The 21,210-nt window shown below is 31.9% G+C and overlaps 2 protein-coding genes across 8 annotated transcripts in view; one reads left to right on the plus strand and one right to left on the minus strand.

Moving 5' to 3' along the window:
- LOC134681039 (kinesin-related protein 13-like) overlaps positions 1-18,386 on the minus strand; it is a 52,298-nt gene extending 33,912 nt beyond the window's left edge. Inside the window, exons 1-7 of one of the 7 annotated variants that reach the window (XM_063540418.1) lie at positions 18,371-18,386; positions 15,223-15,293; positions 10,701-10,756; positions 8,226-8,324; positions 6,542-7,294; positions 4,192-4,384; positions 435-601 (exon numbers count right to left, since the gene is read on the minus strand). In XM_063540418.1, the coding sequence (XP_063396488.1) occupies positions 435-601; positions 4,192-4,384; positions 6,542-7,294; positions 8,226-8,324; positions 10,701-10,756; positions 15,223-15,271 (1,317 nt within the window). In that variant the 5' untranslated portion in view covers positions 15,272-15,293; positions 18,371-18,386. Of the gene's footprint in view, positions 1-434; positions 602-4,191; positions 4,385-6,541; positions 7,295-8,225; positions 8,325-10,700; positions 10,757-15,222; positions 15,294-17,896; positions 18,182-18,370 lie in introns of those variants that run through there. The other 6 variants (XM_063540416.1, XM_063540415.1, XM_063540417.1 and 3 more) reach the window with 6 other exon arrangements.
- Positions 18,145-21,210, plus strand: part of LOC134681040 (density-regulated protein homolog) — a 36,116-nt gene continuing 33,050 nt past the window's right edge. Inside the window, exon 1 of the mRNA XM_063540422.1 lies at positions 18,145-18,257. The gene's annotated coding sequence lies outside the window, so the exon portion shown is untranslated. The remainder of the gene's footprint in view (positions 18,258-21,210) is intronic.

Here is a 21,210-nt window from a genome sequence, read left to right on the forward strand (position 1 = left end):
CCAATACACATCCATACCCCTATGGACAAGTCAAGAGATGTTCCGAAAACTGTAAATACTACCTTTTTGCACTTGGCCTAATCACTCATTCCATATCAAAATCAGTTTAAATACAACATCCCAAAAAAATTTTCACCTCTCTTCTTTCATTTCCACCAAAAAAAATCAAAGAAATGAGTGAGGAAGGGAAAGAAAAAAAATTAAGGAAAAATACACTCTATTTAAAAGGAACTATATTTGTGAGCAACGAAAAGCGGGGTCATTAATTGTGGTCTTGGGCCATGTATATATATGTAAGGGGAATTAATAGCTATTGCTCTGAATTAGCTAGTAGGCATATTTTTGTATGCTAATTGAATAAGCTCTATGAACAAAATTCAAATCTATTCTACTGATTTCACCAAGATAAACTATTTGCAGGAATCATCTTATACCTTTAAATCCTGCAAATATGTGACCTGTCTAGAATTTTCCTCTGTAATTCTATTCAGTTGATCTTGTGTTGTCTCCAATGTTGAGTTTTGTGATGTAGTTTCATTTCTCATTGACCTTAGCTGTGCAATGGCTTGTCTTAACTGTTTAGTTCTGTGCTTTACCTCCTCTGTAAGTGTAAAGTAGTTCACTACATTTAAATGTCACTACTAAATTAATGCTGCGTTAACATATAATTTCAAATTCGATTTGCGTTAAAATACTACTTCTAATTTATACTTTAATTGGCACTTGAATTGTTTTACATCCAAATTCCAATTCAAATACCAATTGCAATACGTGTCAGATTTGCTTTACTGTCGGAATGATATTGAATTTTAATTGCATTATCATTTGATTGATTATAATTAGCAGATTAGATTCAAATTACAATTTAGAAAGTGTCCATGCCATAGTTTAATTCCAATTAGTGCCAATTAACTAATTCTTATTAACAAAAACATATTTCAATTCAAATTAAATGTAGGTGTAAACAAGGCATAAGAGTAAATGAAATGTTTAACATAAGTATCATAACCAGTGATTATTGGATATCGCTTGATATCAACTCAAATTATTAATCTGTAATTATATACAGTATATGTAATAATTAATAAACCTATGGCCAGTTCATTTTATTACTACTAAAATTTTATTTTTGTTTATGTGTATATCATGTTATTTGACCATCTGTAGTTTTGGGGGCTATCTCAATAGTTAATTAGATGGCTTTTAGACGAAAAAACACATGAAATGCTGATATATATCATCAAGTATATATGCACTGTTAACTGTTTATTTTAGACTTGTTATAAGTTGGAAATGTGTTTTAGTGTTATAAATTTCAAATATGAGAATTTCAGTCAAATCTGTGAATGTGATTTTGACAGCTAGTGCCCCTTTATGATTTTTATCTGATGACGTCACAATAACGTCATAATATGTTCCATTTTCATAAATAATATGAAAATTCAGAATTTTTGTAGTTGTCCAACTTTATTCCCTTTGAAGAAACATCATCTGCAGCCAAGATTTATATAATAAACAAAAAAACTATTTAAGGAAAGCTTTATTATAACTATTTACATAATCTCACCAAATATAAAGCTGTTTATTCGGTGTGATTATACTTTTTAATCTAAAATATACTTTAAATTTGATGAAAAACAAGGCAAATCTATAAATTAAACAAAATATGCAAATTTTGTCATCATTTGTTGCCAGGGTAACCCATTCAATATAAAATTTGTTTATATTTTCTAACCAGATGCTCCGCAGGGCGTAGCTTTATACGACCGCAGAGGTTGAACCCTGAACGGTTGGGGCAAGTATGGACACAACATTCAACTTGGATTCAGCTCTAAATTTGGATTGTGATTAAATAGTTGACACAGCATAGGTTTCTGACACAGAATGAATGTGTTCTAATGAACTTAAAATTTTTGTTTTCTCTTAGAGCAATTCACTATGCTGTTGAATATTAATCCTCTCAAAAAAATGTTTGAAGAAATTTTCTTTTTATTTATGAAATTTCAAATGAGAAAAATTGAACCCAATTTTTTAATCACATCCCCCTTTCCCTTATTCCAAAACTAATCTCAATTAAAATATTCTAATGGAGTTTGCAACAATAAATACTCATTTAAATACATCATAAAATATTAAGATGTAAAAAAACTGCTTGTTATCACTGAATGGTAAAGATCATTTAAATTTATCAGTTGGTAGTAAAAAGTGAATATATATTGTATATAACAAAGATTTAAGTTGATTCTGGACAAAGAAAGATAACTCCAATTAAAAAAAATTCTTGCAATAAGATATTTCTTGCTTACTATTCTAGACAAAGAAAGATAACTCTAATTAAAAAAAAAAAATGCTATTTCACAATATTGTGAAATTAGATATTTCTTGCCATTGCACAATACTGTGCAATTGAAAAGACTTGCTATTGCACAATACTTAATATAATAATTTTAGATCCTGATTTGGACCAACTTGAAAACTGGGCCCATAATCAAAAATCTAAGTACATGTTTAGATTCAGCATATCAAAGAGGCCCAAGAATTTAATTTTTGTTAAAATCAAACTTAGTTTAATTATGGACCCTTCGGACCTTAATGTAGGCCAATTTGAAAACGGGACAAAAAATGAAGAATCTACATACACAGTTAGATTTGGCATATCAACGAACCCCATTTATTCAATTTTTGATGAAATCAAATAAAGTTTAATTTTGGACCCAGATTTGGACCAACTTGAAAACTGGGCCAATAATCAAGAATCTAAGTACATTTTTAGATTCAACATATCAAAGAACCCAACCGATTAATTTTTTGTCAAAATCAAACGAAGTTTAATTTTGGACCCTTTGGACCTTAATGTAGACCAATTTGAAAACATGACTAAAAGTTAAGAATCTACATACACAGTTAGATTCGGCATATCAAAGAACCCCAATTATTCAATTTTGATGAAATCAAACAAAGTTTAATTTTGGACCCTTTGGGCCCCTTTTTCCTAAACTGTTGGGACCAAAACTCCCGAAATCAATACCAACCTTCCTTTTATGGTCATAAACCTTGTGTTTAAATTTCATAGATTTCTATTTACTTATACTAACGTTATGGTGCGAAAACCAAGAAAAATGCTTATTTGGGTCCCTTTTTGGCCCCTAATTCCTAAACTGTTGGGACCTAAACTCCCAAAATCAATACCAACCTTCCTTTTGTGGTCATAAACATTGAGTTTAAATTTCATTGATTTCTATTTACTTAAACCAAAGTTATTGTGCAAAAACCAAGAATAATGCTTATATGGGCCCTTTTTTGGCCCCTAATTCCTAAACTGTTAAAATCAAAACTCCCAAAATCAATCCCAACCTTTCTTTTGTGGTCATAAACCTTGTGTAAAAATTTCATAGATTTCTATTGACTTAAACTAAAGTTATAGAGCGAAAACCAAGAAAATGCTTATTTGGGCCCTTTTTGGCCCCTAATTCCTAAAATGTTGGGACCAAAACTCCCAAAATCAATACCAACCTTCCTTTTATGGTCATATACATTGTGTTAAAATTTCATAGATTTCTATTCACTTTTACTAAAGTTATAGTGCGAAAACAAAGTATTCGGACGCCGCCGCCGACGACAACGACGCAGACGACGACGCCAACGTGATAGCAATATACGACGAAATTTCAACATTTGCGGTCGTATAAAAACCTTGCACCTGAGTCTAGTTTGAACAAATGTAAGAATATGTACTATACATGTAACTTTTAAATTTGCAGGAATATTTAGGCCAAATAAGAGCCCTTTTGCCTCTACTCCTTTGCATCACACTCCATGCAGTGTGACACTACAAATATCTCTGCATGCGAAAAAAATATATAACAAACTTATATATAACCATATGAGAAAATGTATAACAGTATTAAACTAGTGAAATGGAAACAACCACAACACTTCTTTAAATTTTAATAGAATTGTAACCAGTTTATGAAACTGAGTATATAAATCAGTTCGACTCAATTTGAAAGTATTACCAACCATGTGAGGGCTGTAAAGCCAGTCAAGGCCGTTTACCTTCCATCATCATTGAAAGTATTGACAAGGGTGTTGACCTTTCATGGGTGTACACATATTTTTGTTTGTATAAAGATATAAAGATAACAGAACAAACAATGTTCAAATCACCCATATAGTTCATGAATATAATACCTTGATATTGATGACATTTTTCTTCAAGTGCTAATAGCCTATGTCTGTCCTGTTCCCATGCCTGTAACTGATGCTGATGTGCTTGTGTCATCTCATTAAGCTCACGATCACGATCTCTCAACTCACCAACCAGCATCTGAATCTCACGTCTTTGCTTATTTATAGTTGATGTATCCATACTTGAACTGTTTCCCTGTAATTCAAAAAAGACTATGAAAACAAAAAATACTACACATGTTGTTCAGTCATTTGCCACACTTTTTTTTTTTTATTGAATACAAATGTATATATCTTAGAGTCCACAAATTCATGAAATTGTTAATTTGTTCATTCAATAGAGAATCCAATATTAATTTTGGTAGTTAAAAGTGTTTGAACATTTTTAATAAATGGGAATGGCAAAAAAGTTTTCCCAATACCCAGAAATGTAGCAAACAATTGACAATTGTTATATCTGTTTACAAAAATATTGTTTTATATTGAAAAATCATATCTTGGTTTATTTAACTGTATTCATATATCATTGTATATGTGTTTGTCCTTTTTTTAAGCATGCTTTGCTGGTCATTTAGTCTGATTAAACTCACAATCTTTTTAAGCGTTTGCTCAAAACACAAAAGAGGATAAAAAATTTAAGACAAGGTAGAGGAAATCATCTGATGTCTCCTTGAAGTTATTGCTATTTAATGGCTATTTAATGGTGATTTTTTGTCATTTTTGGGGGTTTTTGTCTTGTACATGAAAAAAAACTATAATAGATAAATAGTATACACTTTTAAAAAATCACAAAATTGATTAGCAAGGCAAGTTTTACTATTAAGACACATTTCCCTGATCATGCTGATATAGTTAGTACTAAGTAGGGTGTTACTCTTTATCAGTGTTTATAGGAGTGACTGCCCACTGAGTATCCAGTCCTTTAAATAAGGATTTTTAAAACATTAATACAATGTCTGCAAAAAATCTATAACTTATCTGTAATCAAATTTACCATTTCTGTTCATATGGAATAACTCAATCACATAATAAGTACCACTTTGGCTATTGGCAAGGATATAACTTAACAATGAGGAAAGCTAAAATCCTGAAAATTAAACTTTACCTTCATTTGGTCACAGGAAACAACATATCTTAATTTGAAAAAAAATTGTCAAAAAATTTCCATATCAATGAATGGACACTGTTTGGCAGCAGCCTGGGGGCTGAACATCCCCAAATCAATAACCAATTTTTCCTTCGAAAATCCATTTAAAAACCACAAACGACACAAACACTCAGAATTAAATTTAAAAATAGCGACTCAGGCCATGTGTAAATTTCTAACAATATATGGCTTCCATGAATTATTTCTTAAGTATACTTCATGAGTGCATGTATTAATTCAAGGGTTAGTATTGATTATGTATCTTATCAACATTTGTAAATAATTTAATGTGTATCTTATACATCATTTTACATGTATATATATTACTGTCATCCTTGTACATATCATATCCAGGGGCGGATCCAGCCATTTTAAAAAGGGGGGGGGTCCCAACCCAGGACAAAGGGGGTTCCAACTATATGTCGCCATTCAAATGCATTGATCGACTGAAAAAAGGGGGTCCACCAACCCCCCCGAAACCTCCCCCTGGATCTCCCACTGATATCATTAAGTACATAAAGTAGGTGTATTGTTTACAGCCTACAATGAATGCACATACAAAGGTACAGCCAAACTTCAAAACCAAATCTTTTTTTGCCCATAGAGGAGGGCAGTTATTGCTGTATATATTTAATTTGATTTATTTTAGGTAAGTTCCATTGGTTAAAGGTGCCTTTATTATGTCATTAGAATATTATGAGAATTCTTGATTATTTAACTAAAAAATTAATTAAGATAATGGAAAGTGTGCTTGTCCTATTCAACCATTTGATTTAACATATAAATACAAGGAACACATGTAAGCATCTATAAAAAAGTGACATAATACCAAGCCTAACCTGCTATTAGCTAGAAAAAGAGTTATGATACTGAGACTTTAAAGAACTACACAATGTATATATAATTCCTTAAAAATTACTGTGATTTTGGCAGAGTTTGTCTGTGATTCTTTGGATCTTTTTTTCAGTTCATAAATCTAGTTTTAAAGTTAGGTCTTTGGACATCCTTTTAAATTCTGCTATCACAACTATAAGAAAACATGCAATTTAAGGTTTGTACTGTAATTTATTACCGATAAAAGTGTAAAGTGTCTGCATATATCTCTTTGTTGGTGATTTCAAGATGCCATTTTTAAAATGCATTATCATTTTCTGAATGAACACCAAAAAGACCCCAAATCGCTTATATGCTTTTAGAGGTACTTACCTTCAGAGAGAACTGTTCGGTCAGCTTTCCATTACCATGTCGAAAGTAACCCCTTGGACTTCCAGGAGCATTGTCATTGTTATCAACAACTTCCTTTACACTGTCAGTCTGAACTCTGAATGACCCAGTATGAATAGTGTGTTCTCTCTTAGAATTGTCCTCTTTTTTGTCTTTTGGTTCAGAATTAAACAACTCCTTCACATGGTTTGCAGAATGTTGAGAATGTTTATTAAACAGACCATGAAAAGAATCATCTACACCCTCAGGTACCTTAGAGGATTGGTTGTTAGTTGATAGTGAACTGATTGGATTAAGTGATCGGCTATGGTTGTGATTAGAATGATTTCTGGTTCCCGTGTTTGAACCTGATTTATCATGTTTATGTAAACCAAGATGTTTAGAGTTTTCTGAATGCTGATTTTCATGTCTCATATTTTCTAATTGATTAGGTAATGAGATAAGATTATCATCCTTTAATATTTGTACATATTTCTTTTCCTCTTTAGAAACATCCTGGAATATTTGTACATATTTATTGTCCTCTTTAGGTACATCATTGGTCTTTGGTGTTTTATCTATGTCCCATGATCCATATTTATATTCATAATCTTTAAGAGAATGTGCCTCATTATAGTGTTTGAGTGAAAGAGTTGAAGGTGCTGAGGTTGATGGATGAGATAAACCTTGTGGAGGAACACTTAATACTTTTTTGGAATGAGATCTACTCTTTGTCGTAAATGGTGGAATAGAATGCTACAAAATCAAAAAGTTCAATTCACATTACTGTAAATTCAATTATAATTGCATACATATTTATAGTAAAAACAGTATAATATTAATACCCATGATAATAATAATAATTCTTCATTAAAAGAGGATCACACAGTAAGCTACAAAATTAATATTCCCACAGGCCCTCATGAAAAAAATTGAATTCATTATGACATGCTTCATATGCTTTGAGTAGGTACACACCTGTGTATTGTTAATGCTGTTTCGATCGTACTCCAACGTCCTATGCGTTTTTATTTATTAAGCTACCTGACGTCAAAGAACAATGATGTAAGAATATAACCATTTTACTTGAAATACATGCTTGTAAAACAGAAAATCATCACATTTGGGAAACATAATCAAGCGATGCTAAAAATTGTTACAAGCTATTTTTTATTTATACATATAAGACATTACGTTAAGTTAATAGTGCGTTTATTTATGGGAATGGCAAATATTTGCCTTCACCTAGAGCGCTTCGATCCAAAAAAAATTGCCCTGTATGCTGTTATTTTACCCCTCGCTGTCACTTGAGGTAAAGTATTTAGCACAAAGGGCCAACCCATGGGCCATGATGGTAAAATTAGTATAAATTCAAGCCCCATGTTTTATTTCTTAAATATTGCAAACAAAGATTTTCAAATTAATAAACACACACATATAAGAAAATGAGAAATTGTTATGAACTATATAATTTTCAAAACAGGTAGAAAGAGTGAATTCATATAGTACTGACACCCTTCAAATTACTGCAACATTATCTAAAATTAAATCAAGTGGGTGAAAAATTATTATGCATATAAAAACAAGGCAAAGATATCAGAACTGACAACACTATGGCTTAAAACCAAAAAAGACCAACAGGCAAACAACAGTACACAAAACTAAAAAGTAAGCATACATGACCTACAACAAAAACTGGAGTGATCTCAGGTGCTACAGATCCCAAAGGGTAAGCTGATCTTGCTATACATGTGACATCCATCATGTTGTTCATGTTAGTAAAAACCTGGTAATAAGTCAAATTTTGTAGGTCACAATCAGGAAAAAGGGACAGATTGTAGTTAAGATAGGGACTCTGTGGGATTTTTATAGGAGTATTTCGTAATTAATATCAATGTATTATTACTTAAGACATAAGGAACATATCTGTTATCATCTGTGAAATATTATTCCATTACCATCAACTAACTGTACATGACAGCAAGTAGTGTCTTTTGATTTATTAAAAGTAATGGCTTCCTTTGAATATAGAGCATTTTTGCATGGTAAAAAAATAAGCATCTGTCCAAATGTCATTTCAATCCATGAAGGTTTTCAAATTTATCAAATCAATCCCAGACTGTCTGTAAAAGAGGGAAGAAAGATACCAGAGGGACAATCAAACTTATAAATTGAAAATAAACTGACAACGCCTGGCTAAAAATGAAAAAGACAAACAGACAAACAATAGAACACATGACACAACATACAATGTAGAAAACTAAAGAATAAGTAACACAAACCCCACCAAAAAACAGAAGTAAGCAGATCCAGCTCCACATGTGGCACCCGTCAATTTGCTTATATGTTATAACAAATCTGGTAATAGTCTAATTATTGGTAGGTCACATTCATGAAAGGGAAGGGATTGTAATTACTACATAAGGAACATATCCAATATCATTTGTGAATCGGTTATTCCATAACGGTCAACCAACTCGTGTTGGTGTCCATAAAATTTACGAAGAGATGATTTCAACTTCTGATCCCCATTCGGAACTCTTGGTTTAATAGCTTCCTTGTGAGCAGCAACCCTTTATCAAGAAACCTGATAGGAAATGCAAGCACAGGAATATCATATCAATTAGGAGATATATACTCTGTATGCAGGTGCTGCTGTAATGTTGCTACTGGAAATGGAAAGTTCATAATTGGAAAGCTGAAATCATCTCTTTTGTCGTAAAGTTTTGTTTTCAACTGACCCTCATTGTCAATTTCTAGATGTAAGTCAAGATATGAGGCCGACTTAACTGTATCTGTTGTAACCTTTAAACCTTTATCTCTAGTTTGATGGGATAGTTCAAAATAGCCACCAAATTTTGAATTAATATTTAGTAAAAGAGCAACATCTATATAGCAAAAGTAGAGTTACAGGTTTTTGCTAACTTCTTATCTTTCTTCTTAAGGAAAAAATGTGAATTTAAACTGTAAAACAAGTCCCTCTATCAGAAATGTACTGAAAATTGAAAAAAAAAAAATAATTAAAGTTTGTTTTAGACATTATTTAACCATAAACATGATCATGATGATAAACATGATAAAGCAGATTCTGCCAAAGTCTTATAAAATTGTATGATGGTTTGACAAACTTTTGACGTATATTAAATTTTTAACCCAGACTGTCATGACTGTACCTTCTTGTTAATTGTAAAAAATATTGAAATCCATTTATCAGTAAAAGAAGGAAAAAATGGAATTATATATTTTCAAAATTTGCTCTGGGTACTGTGTTTCAGTCATTTACAAGCTTTTGTCTGAATGTCATAAAATTCCATAAAGCTTAGACAAAGTTATTGATGAATGTAAACTTTAAGACAACAATCCAGGGTGATGTTATAGATTTTTCAGAATTACCAAGAAAGTGCAGCACAATTGCCTACATATCATTCAAAAATGATCAAAGATAAACTGTTGACATCTGTCTATTGTCATAAAATTCAAAAAAAGACAATCTGATGGACAGCAACATTTCTTATTTAATTAACATATCATTGAAAATTGCTAATTCAAAAGTCACAGGACCATGACCTTGAGCATAGGGTATTAAAAAGTAGTCAAACTGATATAGTCATACAATTTTATGTCAAATATCAATGATCTATAACAAATTGTTCCAACTCACTTTATTAATAAGTAGAAAACTTAACAATTGACTTTGTTGATGCTGTCCTTAGAAAGCAATACCTATGTGTCAATATGTTTGTTTTTTTATTTGTTGGGGATTCATTTGGAACTTTTGCCTAATATTTTACCACTGCATCACAGCCTATTCATCAATTTTCAATCTGTAACAAATCAAATTTCAGAACATTGGTGTAATACTATGGTTTTGTCACTTTATATATTAGAACATTGATGTAATACTATGGTTTTGTCACTTTATATATCAGAACATTGATGTAATACTATGGTTTTGTCAATTTTATTTATGGATTTAAAAATGATCTTGAAGTTGTTTATTGTCATAAATGCAAAATTATCATACCCCAGTGGATACTCAATCTTTTAGTAAAAGCTGTACCAATTTAATAAAAAAAAAATTACAGCTGTGTCGGAATAGTTTTCAAAGATTTTATTTCACCTGGATAATATGTGTTGAAATCTATTTTCTTATAAATCATACCTTAACTGGAGTACTATGCGTTGGAATATCATCTGATGTTGGCACAGGAAAAATCTCTACAAAAAAATAACACAAAAACCAATAGATTTAATCATGTTAATACAAAACTGAAATATCATATGATAATTAGTTACTGTAAATTCAGAAATTATTAGGAGGTTTTTATTAATGCAAATAATGTGACTAGGTGAGTATTAATATTGCAATTATAGAACATTTCATTCTTATATTGAATACATATATCTGTATCCAGATTTTCATAAAATTGCATTTATAATTAATCTCTAATTATTGTTTAATTCTCAAATATTGCAATAATAAATGCATGCAATAATTTCTGAATTTACAGTATTGTAAAAATTCATGTCATGCAGAAGTAGTTCTTCATTCTTGATGAAACATCATGAACAACAGTATTGTCTGCCTGTACTTATAATGTTCCACATAGCAGTTTGAAACCAGTCCCCAGGTAAGGGAAGGGTTGAGTGTTCACAAACATCCATCAATTTGATCCAACTTGACGTCACCAATGAGTCTTGTAGACAAAACATGTCTGGCGTACACATAAAATGTATAAGCCTGATATCTTTGATGAGTTTTGAGGGTAAAGTGTTTTCTTTTTATAATATTTGATTGCAATCTCTTGAGGAAAAAAATAGTTTTCGATGAAAATCAGAAAAATTATAAAGTCAACATTGTGTTTCCAAACAAAGGAGTAGGTTCAGTAAAACCCATTTTTGGCTCCAAAATATGACAGTTTTACAAAATTGTGAAAATGTTATCTTTTAGCTATTTATTGGAAAGTAGAATGGTTCTGCTTCACAAATATTGGATGTTTTAGACAATACAATGTACATATATTGGGTACTAACATCATTTAGTCATGCTAAATTACAGAAATCTTCACAATTTTAGCATTTTAGTAATATTTTAGACGGTTTCTGTCTTTTAAATGAAAGTGGCCGCATTGCATTCATGTTCATTCATAATAATGAAATGTAATGTGTATTTGATGATAATACATAACATATATATAAAGGTTGAGGATGAACACGGATGCGGCCACTTGACAACCAGATGCTCCGCAGGGCTTAGCTTTATACGACCGCAGAGGTTGAACCCTGAACAGTTGGGCAGGTATGGTGGACACAACATTCAAGCTGGATTCAGCTCTAAATTTGGATTGTGATCAAATAGTTGACACAGCATAGGTTTCTGACACAGAATGAATGTGTTCTAATGAACTTAAAATTTTTATTTTCTCTTAGAGCAATTCACTATGCTGTTGAATATTAATCCTCTCAAAAAAATGTTTGAAGAAATTTTCTTTTTATTTATAAAATTTCAAATGAGAAAAATTGAACCCAATTTTTTTAATCACATCCCCCTTTCCCTTATTCCAAAACTAATCTCAATTAAAATTTCAAATGGAGTTTGCAACAATAACTACTCATTTAAATACATCATAAAATATTAAGATGTAAATAAACTGCTTGCTTATGCTATCACTGAATGGTAAAGATTATTTTAATTTATCAGTTGGTAGTAATATTGTATATAACAAAGATTTAAGTTGATTCTGGACAAAGAAAGATAACTCCAATTAAAAAAAAATCTTGCTATTGCACAATATTGTGCGATTAGATATTTCTTGCTTACTATTCTGGAAAAAGAAAGATAACTCTAATAAAAAAAAAAATGCTATTTCACAATATTGTGCAATTAGATATTTCTTGTCATTGCGCAATACTGTGCAATTGAAAAGACTTGCTATTGCACAATACTTAACATAATAATTTTAGATCCTGATTTGGACCAACTTGAAAACTGGGCCCATAATCAAAAATCTAAGTACAAGTTTGGATTCAGCATATCAAAGAACCCCAAGATTTCAATTTTTGTTAAACTCAAACTAAGTTTAAATTTAATTTTGGACCCTTTTGGACTTTAATGTAGACCAATTTGAAAACAGGACCAAAAATGAAGAATCTACATACACAGTTAGATTTGGCATATCAAAGAACACCATTTATTCAATTTTTGATGAAATCAAACAAAGTTTAATTTTGGACCCTGATTTGGACCAACTTGAAAACTGGGCCAATAATCAAGAATCTAAGTACTTTTTAGATTCAGCATATCAAAGAACCCAAACGATTCATTTTTTGTCAAAATCAAACTAAGTTTAATTTTGGAACCTTTGGACCTTGATGTAGACCAATTTGAAAATGGGACCAAAAGTAAAGAATCTTCATACACAGTTAGAATCGGCATATCAAAGAACCCCAATTATTCAATTTTGATGAAAGTTTAATTTTGGATCCTTTGGGCCCCTTATTCCTAAACTGTTTGGACCAAAACAGTCATAAACCTTGTGTTTAAATTTCATAGATTTCTATTTACTTATACTAACTTTATGGTGCAAAAACCAAGAAAAATGCTTATTAGGGTACCTTTTTGGCCCCTAATTCCTAAACTGTTGGGACCTAAACTCCCAAAATCAATACTAACCTTCCTTTTGTGGTCATAAACATTGTGTTTAAATTTCATTGATTTCTATCTACTTACAAATGTAAACTAAAGTTATTGTGCGAAAACCAAGAATAATGCATATTTGGGCCCTTTTTTGGCCCTCATTCCTAAACTGTTGAAACCAAAACTCCCAAAATCAATCCAAACCTTTCTTTTGTGGTCATTAACCTTGTGTCAAAATTTCATAGATTTCTATTAACTTAAACTAAAGTTATAGTGCGAAAACCAAGAAAATGCTTATTTGGGCCCTTTTTGGCCCCTAATTCCTAAAATGTTGGGACCAAAACTCCCAAAATCAATACCAACCTTCCTTTGTGGTCATAAACCTTGTGTTAAAATTTCAAAGATTTCTATTAATTTTTACTAAAGTTAGAGTGCGAAAACTAAAAGTATTCGGACGACGACGACGCCAACGTGATAGCAATATATGACTCAAATTTTTTTCAAATTTTGCGGTCATATAAAAAACATCTGAAAACTGACAATTTTTTGCATATTTGATAGATTTTTCATATTTAAGCTTGAATCGGAGCGTTTTTAATGACTTACTAAGTTTAAATCTTTCACATAACCAATTGAATCAATTGAAATAGACACATAAGTGTTTAAAAAGTGTCCAAAAATATTTTATTAAACAAACCTAGAATTTGAGGCCAAAATCGGTCCTTACCGGAACTGCCCCTTTCTTTTTTCTTGTATCATGTGTATGTATCTGAAATTTATATACTGTAGTTTCTTATTTGCAAGAAAAAATGTTTGTCCTGAGAAAATAAAACATGAATTTGGCCATAAGACCTTAACTGGCTAAAGTTGTCTTCACTGGCTTAAGTTGTGTGTTGTTTTTATGTTTTAATTCTTATATTAAGCATTTAAGCTTTCCTTCAGATACTGCAAGCATTCTTTGAATCTGAATTTCTTCTAGACTATTTTACTAATATTCAACTTTGTATTTGTGTTATACTTTACATGTACTGTGGATTCATTTATTTTCGTGGGTACCAATTTTCGTGGATCAAAGAAATCTTGCATATTCGTGGATATTCGATTTCGTGGTTTTGCAAAAGTTTGCATACAAGCCTATAGAAAATTTGTCTTTCGTTGAACATTGAATTTCGTGGTTCACCTTTACCCACGAAAACCACGAAAATTGGTATCCAACGAATAATAATGAATCCACAGTATATGATATTCCTGATTTGAACCTTATTGGATTTTACTTTCATCTTGTATATAACATGATGGCAGTATAATACTATTGGAACATGAAAAGGCTGAGAGTTGAAAAAATTGTTAACCCTGCCAAATGTTCATGTAAGCAAGTTGGAATGTCATTCAATACTTTTTAAAACTTAGACTAGTGTGAATTCATTGTTGGACACCAAATGCTTTCCTCTAGATACTATGTTTATATATATATACATCAAGGGGCCTCATCATGCTCAGTGGCCAAGTGGTCTAAGTAGTTCTTGTGCTGTAATATATAATCAATAGCCAGTCAAAATTGAGGTTGTGAGTTCAAACCCTACTCATGTGAGTGCACTCGACTCCAATCTTAATTGACTAGGATTGTCAGTTTTCTGATCGAAACATAGGTGGTATTCTCTTAGAACTCCTGGCAGCTTCCTCCACCAATAAAAACTGGCTGCCATGAAATAGTCCAAAAGTTGCAATCAAAAGTGGAGTTAAAACACCACCAATTAATCAATCAATCAATATATTATATACTTCCTGCATCTCCTTTAATTCATATAAATAGACATAGTACAAATGTAGATAATGGAGATTACAAGAATAATAGAGGTGTTAAACCTACAGAAGTATGTAGTAACCTACAAAATGTATGTTTGTTACAAATATTTAATATATCGTTTGAAGGATGGCCCCTTGGGCATGTTGGAGAGGGAAAATTAAAGTGAGGTGATAAAAGTATATACATAAACACTTTGATGTACACACAATAAATGTTTTGGAAAAAAACCAGTGAACATACCTGATTCATCCATTAAAGCAGTCCATAGTGTTTCTTGTTGGTCACTCATAAGTCTCACAAAAATTTAGGACCTAAAATTATAATATAATACAGTCACTCTCTGATCCCACTAGAACTGTCATTGTTCAATTAAGTCAAAAGATATATAAGTATCATAATCATTATACATGTAGGTTCATTTTAAAATAAACAAGAACACACCCTTGATATCGCCGGTCTGTGACTGAATTTAAGTATATAACTACATGTATGGGTAAGCCTTATTTTAGTATTTGGTATTGTCATCTGATAGTCATGCCGATTATAAGATACACAGTTTTCTCTGCTTTCAAAATTTTTCTGTTTGAACCTGTCGACCTGAAACTTATCAATAATTGATAATATTAATTATTTGGAAAACAAAAAGTCCTGGAATGGAGTATTTTTTAATCAACAGCCTTGTACTACATGTATGTTACACAATCATGACAATGTAGTTATAATTCATAAATTAAAGTTGTTTTTTTTATTCTCTGTTTTACGTCATGCCTGCTAACAAATTGAAAAACTGTACCTATATGCCTTATTTTAAGTCCAGATTTTTAGTATTCGTACATGTATATCGTAGAAAGTCTCACTGATTGAAATACTACAATAGGGAACAATTTGACAATGATTGAATTTAGAAGTGTCACCCCTTTGATTATGACCCGTGTATATACATGATATAGCAAAATCCTAAATACACCGTTTGGTGGTGGGCCTGTCAGATGCGGAACGTACAGATAATGTACAGATAAGGTAATAGATATACATGTACATGTAGATACTGTGGATTCATTTATTTTCATGGGCACCAATTTACATGGATTGATGAAAACTTGCTTGTTCGTGGATATTTAATTTCGTGGTTTGCATATATTCCTTAAGAGAATTTGTAATTCGTTAAACATTTGAATTCGTGGTTCTCCTGTATCCACGAAATCCACGAAAATTGGTATACAACGAATAATAATGAATCCACAGTAGGTAACAGGTGAATATACTATTGGTATCAGTATAATGCCCGCCCATTAAGGCGGGGTCATAAAAATACAAAACTAACTATAAATGACATGAAGAACTTCTGAATCAATATCACTTTCATGGGAGGTTCATATATATATATATAATGTTCATGGAGAACAATACTGAACTTAAGACTACACAAACATGATAAAGAAATGTACTTCTCAATCAGAATCATGGGAGATTTATGGAGAACAATACTGGATTTGCACTATATCATGTGATGTACTTCTGAATCATTATTGTTATCATGGTAGCTTCATGGAGAACATTCTGGACTTGCGCACTATACATGCTACATGTATGTGATGTGATATATTTTTTTTTCAGTATCATTATAATTGAATTCTAGTCAAATCGGCACCCAGTTAAATCGGCACCTGGTCAAATCGGCACCTGGTATAGTCAAATTGGTACCTAGTCAAATCAGCAACTGGTTAAATTGGCACCAATTGTAGTCAATTCAGCACCCATTTTAAAATATGTTGAATAATCCTATTCTTTTCATTAATATGAAGGTTTTATCTAAAATGTACAAATATTGACTTTAAAACATCTCTGTGAATTTTAGTATGTTTTTGTTCTTGTTGTTCAACTTAATATGTCATCAAGCTAAGGTAATGGATATTTGTTATGCATGTTTGGAACAGTTGAGATCTTGCATGACTGTTGGTGCTGTTTAATCCTCACAGGGAAATGGTAAGTATAAGAATTATTCATTTTTTTTTATTTATTTTTTTATATATACAGATGTTTTATTCTAATCTAAACTATATACAGTACATGTCTTGTCAAGTATAAAGCACACAAGTGATGCTGATCTAGAAACAGTTCTCATATATAAAAGTGGTAACAGTAAGGATCTGATAAGAACTCTGGATAGTAAACAGATGCTGTGACCCTGGTGTTTCAGACTATAGTATTACATATAGGTCATTGACTTCATAACAACAAACATGTTAATTATTTGATTGATAAAAGTGATTACTTAATTAATGCACAGAATAGTCTAATCAAAACATCAGTCAAAGAATGTTGAGAAAACTTCAAACAAATTAACATGATTAACTTATAAAATTATTTTTTTTATAAAATGTATTTTAACTGCTTAATGATTAATATGTGTTGATACATGTATATTATATTATATTATATCATTTATAATTTTATCAGATGCCGATTTTAATAATTAGGTGCCAATTTGACCAGGTGCCGATTTAACCAGGTACCGATTTGACTTTTTCTTAAGGTGTCGATTTGACCAGGTGCCGATTAAATTTGTACCCATTATAATTGGAGGTTCATTGAGAACAATACACAGGCTCAAATTTCATGATGTGATGTACCTATACCATTGTACAATGTTGTATACGCCTTATTCTAAGTCCAGATTTTTAGTTTTCGTATAATGTAGAAAGATATATCGTAGGAAAAATGTACGCTAAAGCATTGTCAAGTAACAAGTACCTTGAGACAGATTTTAACACCTTCTGCTGGAATGAAAAAAAAACCATCACAATCCAAATAGGATATTATATTTTTGATATGCAAAATTAATATAAGTTTTATACATTTAGTGGATGCTTAGCTAGGCCTTCAATTTTCAAAACTGGGGGTTAACACTCACAGATAACATCTGCCTCATAATCATATCATAAATAATTATGTGACAAGGATAACGGCTACAGTAGTCTTTGGTGCACCTCGTATGGTAACCTTAAAAGTTCTTTTATATACAGAATATCATAAAATTTTAGAAAAAGGACTAACATAAATTAAATCTATAATTATTTTTGTACGTTGACGTACAAGAATAACGCCTACAGTAGTCTTTGTACGTTATTCAATATTGGTTTGAACTTGTTTACAGTTGTTGTTTTTCTTTCCGGTTCCGGGGGAGAATAAAGACCAGATTTTGCGATAATAGAACTCAAGATAAAATCAATCCTTTATAAGTACAAATGTACAATATTACTTCCGGTAACAGGGTAAATTGGTTCTACATAAAAATGATGATGATAATGCATGATTAACACATTTTGCCTGTTACACAAACTCCCAGTCCTTTAAATATATATTTATATAAGGATATTTCATTTACCATTTCAATTTTTAATTTATTCCGTGTTAATAAAATCCCCCAGTAAGTGGTACACAAAAATGTATGTTTTGCAAAGTATTTGTAAAGACTATAGTATTTTATTAAGATCTTACTATACAAATCCTTGCTTTTGCTGTTTATTCAATATTTTTAATATGCTAATCTATAACATGTCAGAGATATATCACGGGAATAGCAAAGATATCTAAAAAAACTTTTAATACAAAATATGGGGGGGGGGGGGGGGTATTTTTTTGGTAGGGGTGTGCCATTTTTGCCTAAAAAAACGTACCCATTTTAATATAATGGGGTCAAAAAGCCCTTAATGTGACGAATGCGACCACTGGTACCAGGCCACATGCACTGGAATAGACACACTAGAATACGAATCCGGGTCCGTTCGCGCCCATTCAAGTTCGCACCCACTCATGTTCGCCCCCTTTCACTTTCGCCCCCTACATGTTAGCGCCCAATTTTAATCGGTTTTGTGTTTAATAACTTTGTAATCAAGTTTTGGCAAGTGTATTTGTTGTCGTTGTCTCAAAAATAAAGTTAGACAGCATTTTGCTTGGTGTTGAATAAATCTTTATCATGTTTTGGATAGTGAATTGTTAAAAAAAAATAATCCTTTCTAAATAAAGTGAGATTCTGTCAACGTTTTAATTTGTTTGAATAACTCTATATCATGTTTTGTTAAGTGTATTGTTATAATTTTTTCTTTGATTTGTTTCAAAATAAAGTGAATTTCCGACTTTTTCTGGTGTGTTGAATATTTTTTTAATCATGTTTTGATTATAATAGTGTATTGCTATATTTTATTGTTTCATTGTTCAGATCAAAGGGACCAAGCTGTTAAAAACAATTATCTTTTATGTGTTTTTCATTTAAAATCTTCAATGTTTTACTCATACCAAGCCAAATACATTCAGTTAAAGCAATTTAAAACAACAATCATGATTTTCCAATTATTCTACTGGAATTTGAATTAAAATTGGACGCGAACATGTAGAGTGCAAACGAACCTTGGGTGCGAACGTGCGAGGTGCGAACGTGTAGGATGCGAAAGTGTATTGGGCGCGAACGGACCTGATACCCTAGAATACACAGATCTAGCAAACACATCTGTTTCCTGGCATTGTGTAGTATGTAACAACTGCAACTACTCAACTGTACTTTACGACCTACTAGAATAGTAACACATACTCAGTATTATCATCAAACCAGAGTTATGCTAGCGTGTCGAATTCTCTGATGTCTAGCCCTGGTCATCCACAAGCCGCATCATCACCAAAGCCAAACAAACCAAAGGCTTTACCATTAACCCTTTTGCCAACGAGTCCTGGTTTACCGGGATTCACGCTTCAGACAGCTGACGATGAGTCCTGTTTTACCGGGATCGGAATACCTCTTTTATATTTCCAACTCAAACAGTGCAAACATGAGTTAGTTTAAACATATTTGTTTATAGTGGATTGGGAAACAAGTTTTACAACTTATATTAATCCCTTTCCACTTTTCGGGTGCGAGTGCTGCCTTGTAGCGGCATTAGCCTACTCTTTTTCGAAATCTACAAGGGTGTCTTTAACGTGCAAGAGATATGGCTCTCTCTTAACACGGGTCAGCCATTTATCGTCCCCGTCCGACGGACTATCATCGTTTCCTCAAGACCATACTCGCAAATGGTGTCAAGGGAGAGCCGAAAATTGAGTTCCTGAAATTTTCATCCCAAACGGGAATCGAACCAGGAACCTTTGTGTTAGTAGTCCGATGCACTAACCACTACACCACGGCAAACATGAGTTATCTTTCTTTGATGAATAACCCGGATGAAAATGTAAACATGGCAGTTCCGTTTGTTGAAAACCGTGTCAAAATCAGAGGAAATTTACAGAATTTACGAGAATTTGAATGAGGGAACATTTTTTTTGATAGAATATGGAAGAATTGAAGCGAAACTAGTATACTTTTTTGACATAAAATGTCGTTTTATGTACAAAACACTTGGAATGGACATCGATCAGGGTGAGGAATATGTACAGCCTCATCAATTTTTTCAAAATTTTGCCGTTTTGGGTTAAAAAATTACGATTTGGGGTGAAAGAGCGGAATACATGGTGTTAGTGAATGAAATAAATACACAAATAATTATAAACAAGTTTTTATTGACATTTATTATGAAGATCTTCCACTTGAGTAATAGTAGCAAGGGAAGCCATCGTCTCGGAGTAACTTCTGTCAGGGCAGCAATCGGTGAAAGGGTTATAACGACAGCAGAGTTCACTCAGAATACTCATTTTCAATTTTCAGAGTATTAAAAACAAAAGTAATGACCTGCAAGTTTTACTGGAATCTACAATACCAGTCGTCATACTTGGAACTGAAAGTTGGCTATCTGACAAGATTCATAGAAAGGAGATCTTCCCAGATTCCCTAGGTTTTAACATCATTCGTAGGGATAGAAAAGGAGATCCTCATGGAGGGGTGATCATAGCAGCACGACATGACCTTGGCCTCACACAGAGTTTTTGTAGCGACAAAACAGAACTAATTTCAGGAAACATCAAAATAGGACCTAGGAAATAAACTTGTTCCCAAAGTTAACATCTCCGACACACATCCCTCTATCAACTTGGAATGGTTGCAACTCAAGACTCACTTATTTCAAACTGCTTTTAAGGATTTCTTGTAGATTTTATATAATTTTAATTGACTGCATTAGTGTTAAACTGTATTGTAGATTTTAGGGAACATGCATTAATCTGACATTTAAAAAAAAATATATTTATTTTTTTCACAGAAAAATTAAATGAGCCAGCGGTAAAAAAAATACCCGGTCAGCT

This window comes from Mytilus trossulus, chromosome 8, assembly GCF_036588685.1.
Source record: "Mytilus trossulus isolate FHL-02 chromosome 8, PNRI_Mtr1.1.1.hap1, whole genome shotgun sequence".
Classification (NCBI taxonomy): Eukaryota; Metazoa; Mollusca; class Bivalvia; order Mytilida; family Mytilidae; genus Mytilus; species Mytilus trossulus.